General features: G+C 36.9%; 1 protein-coding gene across 2 annotated transcripts in view; it reads right to left on the reverse strand.

Annotated features, from left to right (window-relative positions):
* The window catches only part of Cyt-b5 (Cytochrome b5), a 42,001-nt gene that overhangs the window by 11,116 nt on the left and 17,624 nt on the right, over positions 1–13,261 (reverse strand). The window contains exon 4 of one of the 2 annotated variants that reach the window (XM_081764712.1): positions 11,745–11,886. The exons of the other annotated variant lie outside the window; for it this stretch is intronic. Within the exon in view, the coding sequence (XP_081620838.1) occupies positions 11,865–11,886 (22 nt within the window). The 3' untranslated portion in view covers positions 11,745–11,864. Of the gene's footprint in view, positions 1–11,744; positions 11,887–13,261 lie in introns of those variants that run through there. 2 annotated transcript variants of the gene reach the window in all.

The following is a 13,261-nucleotide window of genomic DNA, read 5'->3' on the forward strand; positions in this document are numbered from 1 at the left end:
CTACTTCATTTTCTACTTCAACATTTAGGCTACACGGTCTATTCCTACTCTCATATAAGTCTTCAACGTATTCTTTCCACCTTCCTATGACCTCATTTCTCTCGCTGACTACCTTCCCATTCTTATTTTCTACTGCCATCATAATACCCCCTTGTTTCCTCCGAAATTCCATAGATTTCACCTCCTTGTACATTTCCTCATATTTCCCAACTCTTTCTAATTCTTCTATGTCCTCGCATTTTCTTTTGTAAAACTCTTCCCTCGCTCTATCTGTTTCTCTTCGTAATTCATTATTTAACTTCCTGTACATCTTTCTGCCCTCTTCTGTATCAACCTGTTTCCACATCTTCCTCTCCCTCATTTTCTGCAACATCTGCTCTGTAACCCATGGTTTCTTAGCATTTTTGTGTTCTCGATAACCTACTGCTTCTTCTGCAGCCTGCTGTAAGCAACGTTTAATATGTTCCCACCGTGCGTTACTACCTGCGCCTATCCTTTCCTCGTTTGAACATTTTTCTTCGAATGCTTCAACGAAAAGATTTCTTATTTCCTCGTTTTTCAACTTTTCAGTATTCAACACTTTGTTACCTACTTTTCTTCTGCCTACATTTTTCAGTTGAATATCTACTTCGGCCAGCACAAGATTATGATCAGAGAAAATATCAGCCCGGGAAGGATCTTCGCGTTCTTTAAGCTATTCCGATACCTGTCCTGAATCATAACATAGTCTATCTGATATCTTCCGCCGTCTATTGGTGATTTCCATGTATATCTTCTTCTCTTGTGCTGATTGAACCAAGTGTTCCCAATTACTAGTGAATTCTGTCTACAGAAATTCACCAGTCCCTCTCCCCTTTCGTTTCTTTCGCCTAAACCATATTTGCCTACGATACTACCTTCCTGTTTTTCTCCCACAACTGCATTGAAATCTCCCATTAGAATTATGCATGCACCCTTCTTCTCCCTATCTATAATTTCTTCTATTTTCTCATAATTTTCCACTACTTCTTCAGCTGCATGCGACGTCGTCGGTGCATATGTCTGTATCACCACTAGATCCTTCGTTTTTCTTTTAAGTCTTAACATCATAACTCTATCATCAATAAATTCTACTTTCACTACCTTCTCCTTTAAGCGCTTTCCAAGAATTATTCCTACGCCATTATGATCGCTCTTTTCATTACCTGAGTAAAACATTCTATATCCTTCGCTGTTCAATACCCCATTATCTTCCCATTTAACTTCACAAACGCCTACCAAATCTAAATTATTTTGTATCATTTCTTCTTTAAGATTTTCTAATTTGCCTCCCTGTAACATAGTACGTACGTTCCATGTCCCTATCCTAAACCTTTTGTTCTTCCTTGTCTTTCTTTCTCTGTCTGTCTTCCCTCCATTATTACTTTCTCGTCCAATAGTCCTTCCCAAGCCATCCCCCTCCCGGAGATCCGAATGGGGGATATTTTACCTCCGGAACTACATTTTGACCTGCGAAAGACCATTGTTCATATGTTCTCTCTTTGCTGCCAGCAAACTAGGGAAAACATTATTAAAATGAAACTATTAAAAAATGAAATCTTTTCAGTTTTACGTCCCATGATTATGCCGGTTAGGCTAAAGGAGATGGTGATTGAGAAATGAATGACAATGGTGGAATGAAGAAAATGGGAGGAAACGGGAGAACCCCGAAAAACCCACGAGCACGCTGATTGTCCACCACAAAAACGAAACTATAATTTTCCTTTGATTGCAATTGCATAACAATAATAAACTATTAAATCACAAAAGAAACATTCATAAACTGACAAAAAAAGTTGCTTTTCTAGTAATGAGTAATGAATGGGGAATTTAGGTCTGAATATAATACGAATAATATACGGGAGTGAAACGTGATAACCAACAAATATGTGTTCATCAAGATTTTACGAACATCTACACTTTTTCAAACATTTTACGTTTTTTGGTTTAAACCTGTTGGTTTTGGTTTAATCCAGCCAACTGCCTGAAACAAAATTCAATGGCGCTTCGTTGCTCAAATGAACACTGCATTTTAAGCTTCCAAAACTCTATGTAGATTTTAAATTCATTTCGCACGATATAAGCGACTCACTCTACTAGAGCTCGGAAGCAACTGATCCGGGTCACGTTGGTTAGCTGCGACCTGTCGCCACCAATCCCCAGCGTGGCGGACAGAGTCGTGTATTAGCCAGTCTCATTACTTTCCGAACAAACCCTGTATTTGGACACCACAGATGACAAGTATTGATTGATTGCTTTCATTAAGGTGAGTTATCTGGGCCTGTGTGTATCGCTATATAAGCTGATCTTTTTCTATTATCCTTTCACTTGAAAGAAAAATAATCAATCTGTAAAAATAATCAATCAATCTGTGACGAAGAACAATATCACTTCAATAAATAGTTTTAAATTAATTAAACAGAATTCCATTCGAAGATATTATCTCGCTCACTTTACCACTGCTTTTAATTCTATACACCCGATTTCTTGGGATTCTTTTTTTAACGCTTCATACAAAATGATAAGGCACTATCCTGAATTCTTATCATAGTACTTAACGATAAAAATACAAAAAATTAAAAACAATTTAATCAATTTGTTTTTAGTTCTCCGTCAACTTTCTCTTTAAATACTGGTACTCGCTACGTTAAACTTACTTTTAAGTTACTCAGGCAGTTTCCAAAGTAATTTCTCTTTCGTAATAGGTTTCGCATTTTCTTGCCTAACAAAGTACTGTAGTTTAACGTCATTACGTTGCTTGATATCAATTTTCTGTCAGAGAATTTCCTTCAATTTTGATACTTTCTCATTTATATTATACATATATACACTGGGTGATTTTATGATGTCGGCTACTCGAATTCTTCGTTAACTACCTACCTGATTCGTTATGACCCAAGAAAATACGAATATTATATATATTTTCCCTCTAGTGGCTATACAGGGTTTTCATAAAGTCTGCACGGATTTAATTCGCTTATAATTTACATAAAAATGCTCATATTGAAATCAAATAAAGTGCAAACGGTAGCGGAAGGATTAAATTTTTACCTGTAATCTGCACCCGCTCAGTTCATTCACCGCCATACCTCCAACTGGGCGCCATTTACGTCCATACATTCGCGTAGGCGGCGCTGGAATCCACTCACAGCGTTCCGCCGTGTTTGATCCGAAATGCCAGCCACAGATGCAATGATTTTGTCCTTTAAGTTCTCCAAACCACTTGGCTTCTTTGCATAAACTTCCGTTTTCACATGACCTCAAAGCCAGAAGTCGCAGGGGGTAAGGTCGGGTGATCTTGGCGGCCAAGCGGTCGGGCCACCGCGGCCAATCCATCGGTTAGGGAATTTCTCGTCAAGGAACTGTCTCACCTTGATTGCATAGTGAGGGGGTGCCCCGTCCTGTTGGAACACGATGTCGTTCTGGATTCCACGTGCCTCCAGTTCCGGAATGAGGTATTTCTGCAACATATCCAGGTACGAATCTCCATGGATGGAATTTGGTAAGAAACTGACCCTTGCTCTCCCTCTCCCTCTCTCAACGTGTTCAGAGTTGCCGCTTATCTAACAGTGTTGCCAACTAAAAATTTAATCCTTCCGCTACCGTTTGCACTTTATTTGATTTCATTATGAGCATTTTTATGAAAATTATAAGCAAATTAAATCCGTCCAGACTTTATGAAAACCCTGTATTAGTACGCAGTAAGCAATCGTAGAAGTTGAGGAAGAAGATATGAAGGCAGAGGTACTAAATGAATGCCGGCGAATTTGCTTTAAAAACAGATGTGTAACTAAAGTAAAAGAAAAGTAGTAGTGTCACTGTAAATTCCAGTTGAGTACTGAAGTGTTTCATAAATATAGTGTGTGTATGCGAAAATTCTAAGCATTACGACGAGAACCGGTGAATGTGGACAAAGACATAGGTCTCATGGTGCCATAGCTGCAAGCAGTGTTGGAAAATAACAAAAAATATTTGCATGTGTACCTCGGGGCAAGTTGATACAGAAAGACGTGGGGCAAAATGGTACAGGTATCATTTTGCCCCATTATTATTTATATGAAAGGTACAGGGAAGAAATAAGTTAAGTCACACTTCGTAAATTATTCAGGAGAGCGTATCTAAAGTTCGGAAACCTATGCTTTTCTCCTTGAGGGCATGTAACCCTGTACGCGATTCATTTAATAGCTAGTAAAAATGATAAGAGAAAGAACTTGCGTCTAAGTATAAGAAGGGGAAACGCATTCTGAGGAAAAGTATCAAGAAGTCATCAGCACCAACGTCAATATTATTGCCCAATATGTTCATTAAAATATATCGATCCGCTGTCCACTGATTGGATTGAGTGTTGTGACAGCAAACAGTGGTTTCATGAGAACTGTAAAAATTATAAAGGTGTTACTCTTATCTGCAGTGATGAGTGATATCTGCAAGTGGTGAATGATCAGTGATAGGAATTCGGCACATTTCAAGTTTCACCTCACATTTATTTTTATTTCAGTTCTAGTATCATCACTTACATTCTATATTACTTGAATTAGTTAATTCGCTTTTCATTAAAATTATTATTAGCCAAAGAAGAATATGTAACATCAGTTTTATTTTAAAATCATAGGATTAGAAGAATAATCTTATATAGCCTATGAGTACACTAATCCTTTTCAGGTATCTATTTTCAAATTACAAATGCAGTCTTGACCGAGTTTATCTACATCGTTGAGACCTCTCAGTGTACCATTTGTGTTTATCACTAATATACATTTAAAATGTTCGATATAGGTTTATTTGTACTTTTAGATTACAAAATTATATATTATTTACATGTAAGGAAAGCATTAGTATTGTATCAACTTGCCCCAGTATCATTATCATCTTGCCCCAGTAGGTGGGGTAAGATGATATTTTTAACCTAGTCATTAAAAAGATATATTCCTCGGCAACCACTGAGGGAACATCAATATCACTTTGTTCGTTTTTGCTAGAAATACCAGTCTTTCTGTTGCTATAAAAAGCTGCTACTTGCGATGAATAGTACTTTCACCACGTGATAAACAACAACTGTATCATCTTGTCCCATCTTCCCCTACATATACTGCCTGTCAACTGATCACTACGGGACTGGGCCCTAGACGGTCAGTTAAAACGAAAATCACCGTTTCATAGCCTCTAGATTGTATAGTTTTCCCACAATAGTTAAAAAAGACTTGACCAAAATCAGAAGTTTCGACCACAAGTTGCTACAGTAACACTGAATTGAACGAAATACTATATATTGAATCAGGCCCACTAGACTATCACATAAACTAATTATTTACGGTGTATATGTATTGAAAATCACAAAATCGAAAAAAAAGACTGAACCTGTACAGTATTGTATTCTATTATTATTATTATTATTATTATTATTATTATTATTATTATTATTATTATTATTATATTGAGTGTACGATTAGTTTTGTTTATATATTCAGTGTCGATTACATATACGTCTGAACAAATTAAATAATTAGCTACATACAAACAAATTATCTACTGGATAATTAGAATGTACGAAGCCACTCCGGAAAATAAGATTATTCACTGAAAAAATGTGTAATTGACAACATGTCTACAACATATTTAATGATGTAGGGTTTAGTTTTCGATTTATTTGTCGCCATTGACCGAACTCTATTTTTAAGTCGAGGTACTAGCTTCTGTGTACCACTGTTACACGAATTCCAGCGTCTACTGCTAGAACCACTTTCAAGTTAGCTTTTAATCTGTTCATCGTCTCGAGAGTTACTAGCACTCGACTCCACGTAGCAATGAGAAACAGTCGCGAAAAGGAGACTGACAGCGAAGCTAACGTATGCACGAAAATACTACCTCCCTGCCTACAGGGGTTGTAACCTTCCTTTACGAATACGCCTCGTATATCCAAAAGTAACAATAGCAACTAAGAGCAGTGCAAAGAGTAAATGAACGTTTAGTATTCTCCCTTCATAAGCGGAAGGTTTCGGGCTCGAATCCGACGACAGGCCATTCCGACATTTTTTTTTTTTTTTTAAATCACGTTCTGACTGAGTTCCTTCCAAACTTAGTTCTATCTTTCATGGTGGTTTCCAGGCAACACAAGTTCACAACTGTATCGGTTTTAAAATTTTTCAATTAAAACAAACAACATTATGACACTAACTGTAGCAAAATATGGCTTTCTTCAATACAAGGGACATGTAAAAAGAAGCCGATAATTTTTAACGAGGGCTGGAAACACTGATGAAACTGAGCATGTGCAGATGTATACTCTAGTATTCTGTGCAAGAGAGAATCTTCTGAATGGAGCTGCGTACTTGCGAGTAGCAGTAAGATGAAATGGCTGTCGTAATACAAAATTCCCCTAAATATGAAGTTAGATCTGTCATACCATTTCTGCCAAATAGCTGAATCCAGCTGACATCCATCGAGAACTGTGTGGCATTTACGGACCAACAACAATGAGTTAAGGTAAAGTCAGACAATGGTGAAGAGAGTTTCGGGAAGAGCGTTCAAATGTTCATGACTATGAGCGTAGCGGAAGGCCGTGTTCAGACGATATGGTGAAAAATGTTACCACGAAATTGCGATTCAATCGCCAATTCACAATAACTGAAATCGCCAAATAGTTGTCTAGAAATGTCTGCGAAAACAGTTCATCGAATTGTGACTGAGAAGTTGGATTATCACAAACTGTGTGCGAGGTGGATACCCAAAATGCTGACCGAAGCTCACACAAAGAGTGTCACTTGCAAATGATTTTTTTTTTTTTTTTTTGGCCTGTAGGGGGAGATGGGGATGACCTTTTCTCACATAGTGATGGGAACATTGTACACTATTGGAGAGTCGAAGCAGCAGTCAAATGCAGTGCCGGTATCCTGGTTCACCTAAAAAGAAGAAACTCAAACACTATCAACCAGTTCACAAAATCATGGCAACCGTGTTTTGGGACCAAAACGATGTGATTGGAACAAGGATGAACATTTACAGCGGATGTGTACTGAAAAACACTGAATAATCTGCGACGTACTATCCAAAATCGGCGGAGAGTAATGCTACGCTCTGGAATTATTCTGATCCATGGCAACGCCCACCCACACAGCTGCTCATACTGTTAAGACAAATCAAAAGATTTCGATGGGAACTATTCAATCATCCCCCTTACAGCCCCAACCTTGCCCCTGCCGATTTCATTCTTTTTCTTCACCTGAAAAAGTGGTTTGCATCGAATTGTTTCACCAACAATGAAGTGCTCAAGGCATCAGTTCTGGACTGGCTGCACTCTCAGACAGTAGAATTTTACACAGAGGGTATAGGAAGCTTGTGCCACGCTACCACAAATATTTGGAGGCCTGACTTAGTCGAAAAATAGCCAAGGTATGTATGTACTCTTATATCAATGAATTTCTTCTTCTATCATTTTTTTTAACATCGGACTTGCTTTGACATGCGCCTCGTATATTGAAGCACCATAGAATTATTAAGAAGCCTACATAAATGACCAGGTAAAAAGTGTCATATCACGGCATCTCACATTCTATTATTTTTGTACTCTTTTTAAAACGTCTTTAGATATAACAGGAGTGAGAACAGTGTACAAAAGAAAACATTAGAAAGAAATTACAAACGACATTTCTCAGCTTGAATGAATAGATACAGCAGTGCCCAATCCTCTTGAAGTGCTTAGACACAATCCCCATAATTTACCCACCTCAGCCCGCCAATAAACAAATAAAGTAGAAGGGACCAGAATTGGTTGCGATAAAACCAAGACAATTCTCTTTATAGACTACCTTTCTTCATAGGATGTTATTCAATTCCGGAAACTTTCACCATTCTGAAAAGCAACATTATGGCATAATCAAAGTTTAACTGTGCCATTTTTTAATGAAAAATTATGTGTACTCCAAAAATTCTCAGTTGCAACCTCCGCCCTAAAACACCCTGTGGGCACCTGTGAACAGGTAATTTAATAAGAACGAAAATCCAGATTACAAAAGAATGTGTTATATCTCTCTGTAAGTTACTGTGATTTCACTGAATATTTTGATCCGAAATAGATACAAAAAGAATCAATACACTATCAGACTATTAACACCATTTTCGCCTAGCAACAATCTAATCAAGTGTATTTCTGTTTAGTATCTTTGGCAATCAAAACATCAACTATGGTTACTTAACATTTAGAATATTGACAGAAATTATGCACAATGAAAAGGGTGAAAAATCAGGCCACAGATCAAAACCTGCATTTTCACTAGCGCTTGGAGCAGTTGCTTGGACCAAAAACAACTTTAGTTTGGTACTGACAGTTTGCATTCTACATGCTGTAGTGAGGCTCTAGCCTGGCCCGCTTGTTTGCGTCCACCAAATTGTCCTTCATAATTGGAATTTGTACTCTTCTGTTTTATCAACTGTAGCTTTGCAATGTACCGTATTGACCTGAATACAATAGTACAACCTCGAATATAGCACGACAAAGTTTTTCAATAATTTTGTTGTATTTTTTTCTTTTTCGTATGATTTATCTTGTTAGTTTTTTAAAAGAAGAAATAGTTTTATTTTTCAAAAATGTCTTTTTTCAAACGTTATGAAAAAACGTGAAAATCTGAAATAATATTCGAACATGTGAATGTTAACCTCTGTATACTAGACACTCCTCCTGTATTCTTGGAATATGTTCGAACTTGAGAATGTTAGCCTCTGAACTAGACAATCCCCCTTTATTCTTGAGTGACATCCATCTTTAAAATCATATAAGAAACCTAATTTTAGACATAAAAGTAACAATGGAATATCGTATTATCACCCGACTTAATTTCGCTACCGGTATGCATAATTTCATCGTTGTAAAGATTATGGAACACAGATACCAACGAGCTAACTTTTTTGCCCCCGTGCCAAACACACAGAAAAAGAATTTTTTTAAAATTGAGAAATTTTTTTGTTTTTGGAAATTTATGAGGCTGGCCACACTGTTACTTGTACGCAGGAAAAAATATTTTCACGTGTACGCCAGACTTTGGGTACAATCATGTAATAAAATGAAGGGCGAAAGTTCAATACCAACTGAGAAAAAATTCCGAACATGTTTCCTATCAGAATCACCTATACATATTTTTCGAAATATTGTGGTCTACCCTGACGTTGGCAGCCTTAACGACGCCCTAATTTTTATAGAGATATGAGTCACACCTCGTTGGAAAACTCAAGTGAAAGATTCCAACGAGGTAACTTTTGTGGCCCGTTCCAAACCCGTAAAAGATAATTAAAAAAAAAAAAATCGAAGTTTGTGGGACTTATGGCGTATATGTAAGCAAGAAAAAAAGTCTCACATATATGCCAGACATTTGTGACCATTGTACAAAAAAATGAAGGGCGTGGGTGAAAACCACTCGAGAAAAAATACGGAATATCGTACCTATATGAACCATCCTGTCTATTTTCGATGGACTGTCGTCTACCCTGGCGTTGGCAGCCCTAGCGACGCCCCTAATTGTCACAGATTCAAACAAGGTAACTAGATTCTCCCGTGCCAAAAACGTAAAAGAAAAAAATGAAAAAAAAATCGAAGCTTGTGGGACTATGGCAATACTTATTTGTCAAGAAAAAAATCTCACATACACTCAAGACATTGGAAACAATCGTACAAAAAATGAAGGGTAGCTACAATAGAAATGGAGCAAACATGCAGTGTACTCACCGCTCTATATTCGCTCATGATAACTCCGGTAACAGTCAGGGATACAGAGTGCGACGTCGCAGCCAGTACAAACTATCCAGACCTGTTTCCGGATTCCGCGAGACGAACACTCCCTGCACCTCCTACTTGAAACTTCTCCCGGAATATGCCGTAAAATATCTCTCGATGGGTTGTAACTGGCAAGGAATTCAAATATCTGAGAAGTATGCAACCTGGACGACGGAGTAAATGATTGGATTGCCTACCTCACATGCACTAGACTTCAATATTTATAATTTTTGCATACATTTTGACCCTTGATTCGTCCCTGAAGTCGAAAATCGTAAAAACGGCTTTGTACACGATTAGATCTGACGAACGTGTATCTGTGTAGAAAATTTGATGGGTTTTAGGTGACTCTTCTATCCGAAAATCGGATTACACGCGCAAGCTATTTTGTTTTACTTAGTAAAGATAGTGTATGAGTTTCACGATTTCCTGCAATCCCCAGAACGGACTCAAGTCAATAAATGTAAGTAACATTTGCTATCTCGGTTCGATCGATTAAAAAAAAAATGTTCTTCAATAACCTGCGTTGATAAGTATATTAGAAAGTGAATTTAATCCTACTTCGACCGTATATTCTGCCAAAAGTGTGGCCAAGTTTAGCCCCAACTTCATCTCCCCATGAATTTGCCCGAACGTGATTGCAATCGAGTTTCCGATGCGTAGAACACGCCTATCAAGGAACCAGAGTGGTCAGATGCACCATTCCTGAGATATCGCGTTACAAAGGTGTGGGATGCCAAAAGATGGCGTCAGCATGTGTTTTCTTGGAAGCTTAATAATTATTCCTATTAGTTGAGACTGAAGTTGGTGAAACGTCTTCCGTAACTTTTAAAATGTGTACGTTTCTGTTCCCACTAGACTAATTCTGGTCCATTGTGCTGTTACAAACCAAGGGTATCCATCAACTTTTGCACAAGTCACATCCCTAAAATTTTTCTCCCATAATCCTTCAAACCCGCTGAGGTCGAAAGCATGGGTCTGTAATCCAAATCTTGGAGGTGAGATAGCGTGGTGGGGAACGGCCTATACTGTGAGGGTTGATCTTGCAGATAGTTTGTACACTCCCAACCACATCGGATTCAAGTCCCGGTCGTATCTCGGAAAGCACAGCCGTAATTAAAAGTGTTTTTGTATTAAATATCCTCATTTTAAATATACTTTGAAGACTAATTTCAATTAAGCTACTTTGAAAGATTCCGAAAAATTTCAATGACAGTGTGGGTTATAACCCATTCATTCTTATGGGCACTCTTGCTACAAACGTAAATATTTCATAAAATATGGTAGTAGTATTCGCTACCTACACGTATGCGTATTGCTTCTATAATATTCTAAGCATGAATGCGACGGTAGAGCCACAAGAGGTTTTTAAGACTTCTACAGTTTAGGATTAGTGCTCCTACATGACTTTTAAGAGTTCTGAACTTTAGGACTACTGCAGTATCCCCTTATATTCAAGTCAATTAGTTATTAGTGGGCCTTCTAAATGGCTAGCATGCCTCGTTATGGAGAATTCAAGCCACGAAACTGTCAGCCAACACAAAGGAATTTTTATTAATAATATTTAGTAGATTACAAGCACAGAAAAATCCTACGCACACATGACACACAGCACATTAAAATTGGATATGATCAGGTGAAAACGACAGATTCGATAATCATATTAATCTTCATATACAACTCTATATTTCGATTATTGTGTTTCTTTGTTTACACTGCAGGTAGAAAGCAGATGAAAAATGGTATAAGAAATATCATGTACGTTCCCTTACAACGAGCTGTTGAAGATCTTGAAGTACACTAATGTTCAATAATGTACGTTATATTGAAATAAAGGGATGTTTGGGACACGCTAATTGATAGTCATTGTATTTTAAACAAGAAAACATGTTTTAATTTCTTGAAGAAAAAATCTTTAGACACTCACAAAAGTTAATATAAGGAGTGAAGTTCAGAGTTCATATTTTAAAACTTTTTTTTTTTTTTTTTTTTTTTTTTATCTCCTAAACAAAAAGTATAGAGGACACTGGACGGATGTTGTTGGTATGACGATCTTCATAGCCATTAGATGACTTCCATTCAATTAAGAAATGACACACCGTTTCCTGCAACAGGACAAATACTTCTGTATTACTTGCTCCCTATACACTTCAGAACTACCATACTTTTCCATTACTGTTCTATGTGAACTATAATGGAAAATAGACCTTTTTATTATATAACGAATTGGGAATCTACACTAACAATCCATCCTGACATGTTTTGGAAAACTGAGAAATAATACTTCACATTTTAGTTTTCTAAATTTTTGCCAATAAAAAATATGCATAGCACCTATTAGTAAATTAAACAGTAGCTTTTTAAAAATGTTCTCATCTCTGATGTTCTAGGAAGCACTTAATAAACTTTGTAGCTGAGGCAGCAGCAGTTACAAAACGTTCACTTTTAATAGAAAGGGTTCCTGACAAGATTCCACATTATGAGTGTGGTTGGCCAACATAATGGCCATGGATTTTGGGTTCTTCATTTCTTTCTACTATCTATTCAACTAACTACCAAGGTTTTTTTCATTTCTCTATGGTTCTATTAAGCTGTTGTTGAGAGCTAAAGTTTTAAAGTTTTACCGTTATTTCGTTTAAGATACATACACTGAATGATCACTCATTAGAAAAAAAAAGCTTAATTTTACTTATGGGAAGATTGTGTTGGTTAATTTTTTTTTACATTGCTGCTGAGGAAAACTAGCTTAGGAGAGAGGAAGAAAACCTTCACCACGTCTTGTAATATGCTCAAAATAATTCTAGTTAGTTATTAATTAGAATAGTAGCAGCACAACCTAATATTTCCTATACACTTTGAACATATCAGGTCAAAAGCAGAAGATACCAGCAAAACCCACGAAATAGAATGGAAGAGAGATACCAAGATAGGAAAGAAAAATCCAGACGCTTCTTCGATTTCCCAGATATATACGCAGAAACTTCGAACAAGTACTTAAGGGAAGTTAACTGAATACAACAAAAAATAGTGTGATACTTCAAGATCTAAAACAGTCACCTTAATGAATTTCCTGGTCCAGTATGAAACAAATATTGGAATAAACACTAACAGCGACAGGACAAAGTCATGCACACCACAATCATGTTCAGCTTAAAGCACCAGAAAAATCATACCCATATCTCCAATACATACTTATTTTGAAATCAGTAACGGATACCCAACATTTACATTGATATAGAATTTAGTGTATGAATTCGATACAATTTTGGGTCTTTTCCACGAAACGATACTTAAATTTCCGTACAGAACTTTCAACAGAAAAATGTTGCCTAATACATGCATGATCCAAGGTAAACCTTATCACAAACGAAAGAATGGAAGAGTCCCTCCTCCTTCCACTAGCATTCACTTTCTGTTGATCGAAGTTTAATTTTCAATAATTTTCTTATAATGTACTACAAGAAATGTCTGTAACATCAT

The sequence above is a fragment of the Thermobia domestica genome, chromosome 7, assembly GCF_964235325.1.
Source record: "Thermobia domestica chromosome 7, izTheDome1.hap1.1, whole genome shotgun sequence".
In the NCBI taxonomy this organism is placed as follows: domain Eukaryota; kingdom Metazoa; phylum Arthropoda; class Insecta; order Zygentoma; family Lepismatidae; genus Thermobia; species Thermobia domestica.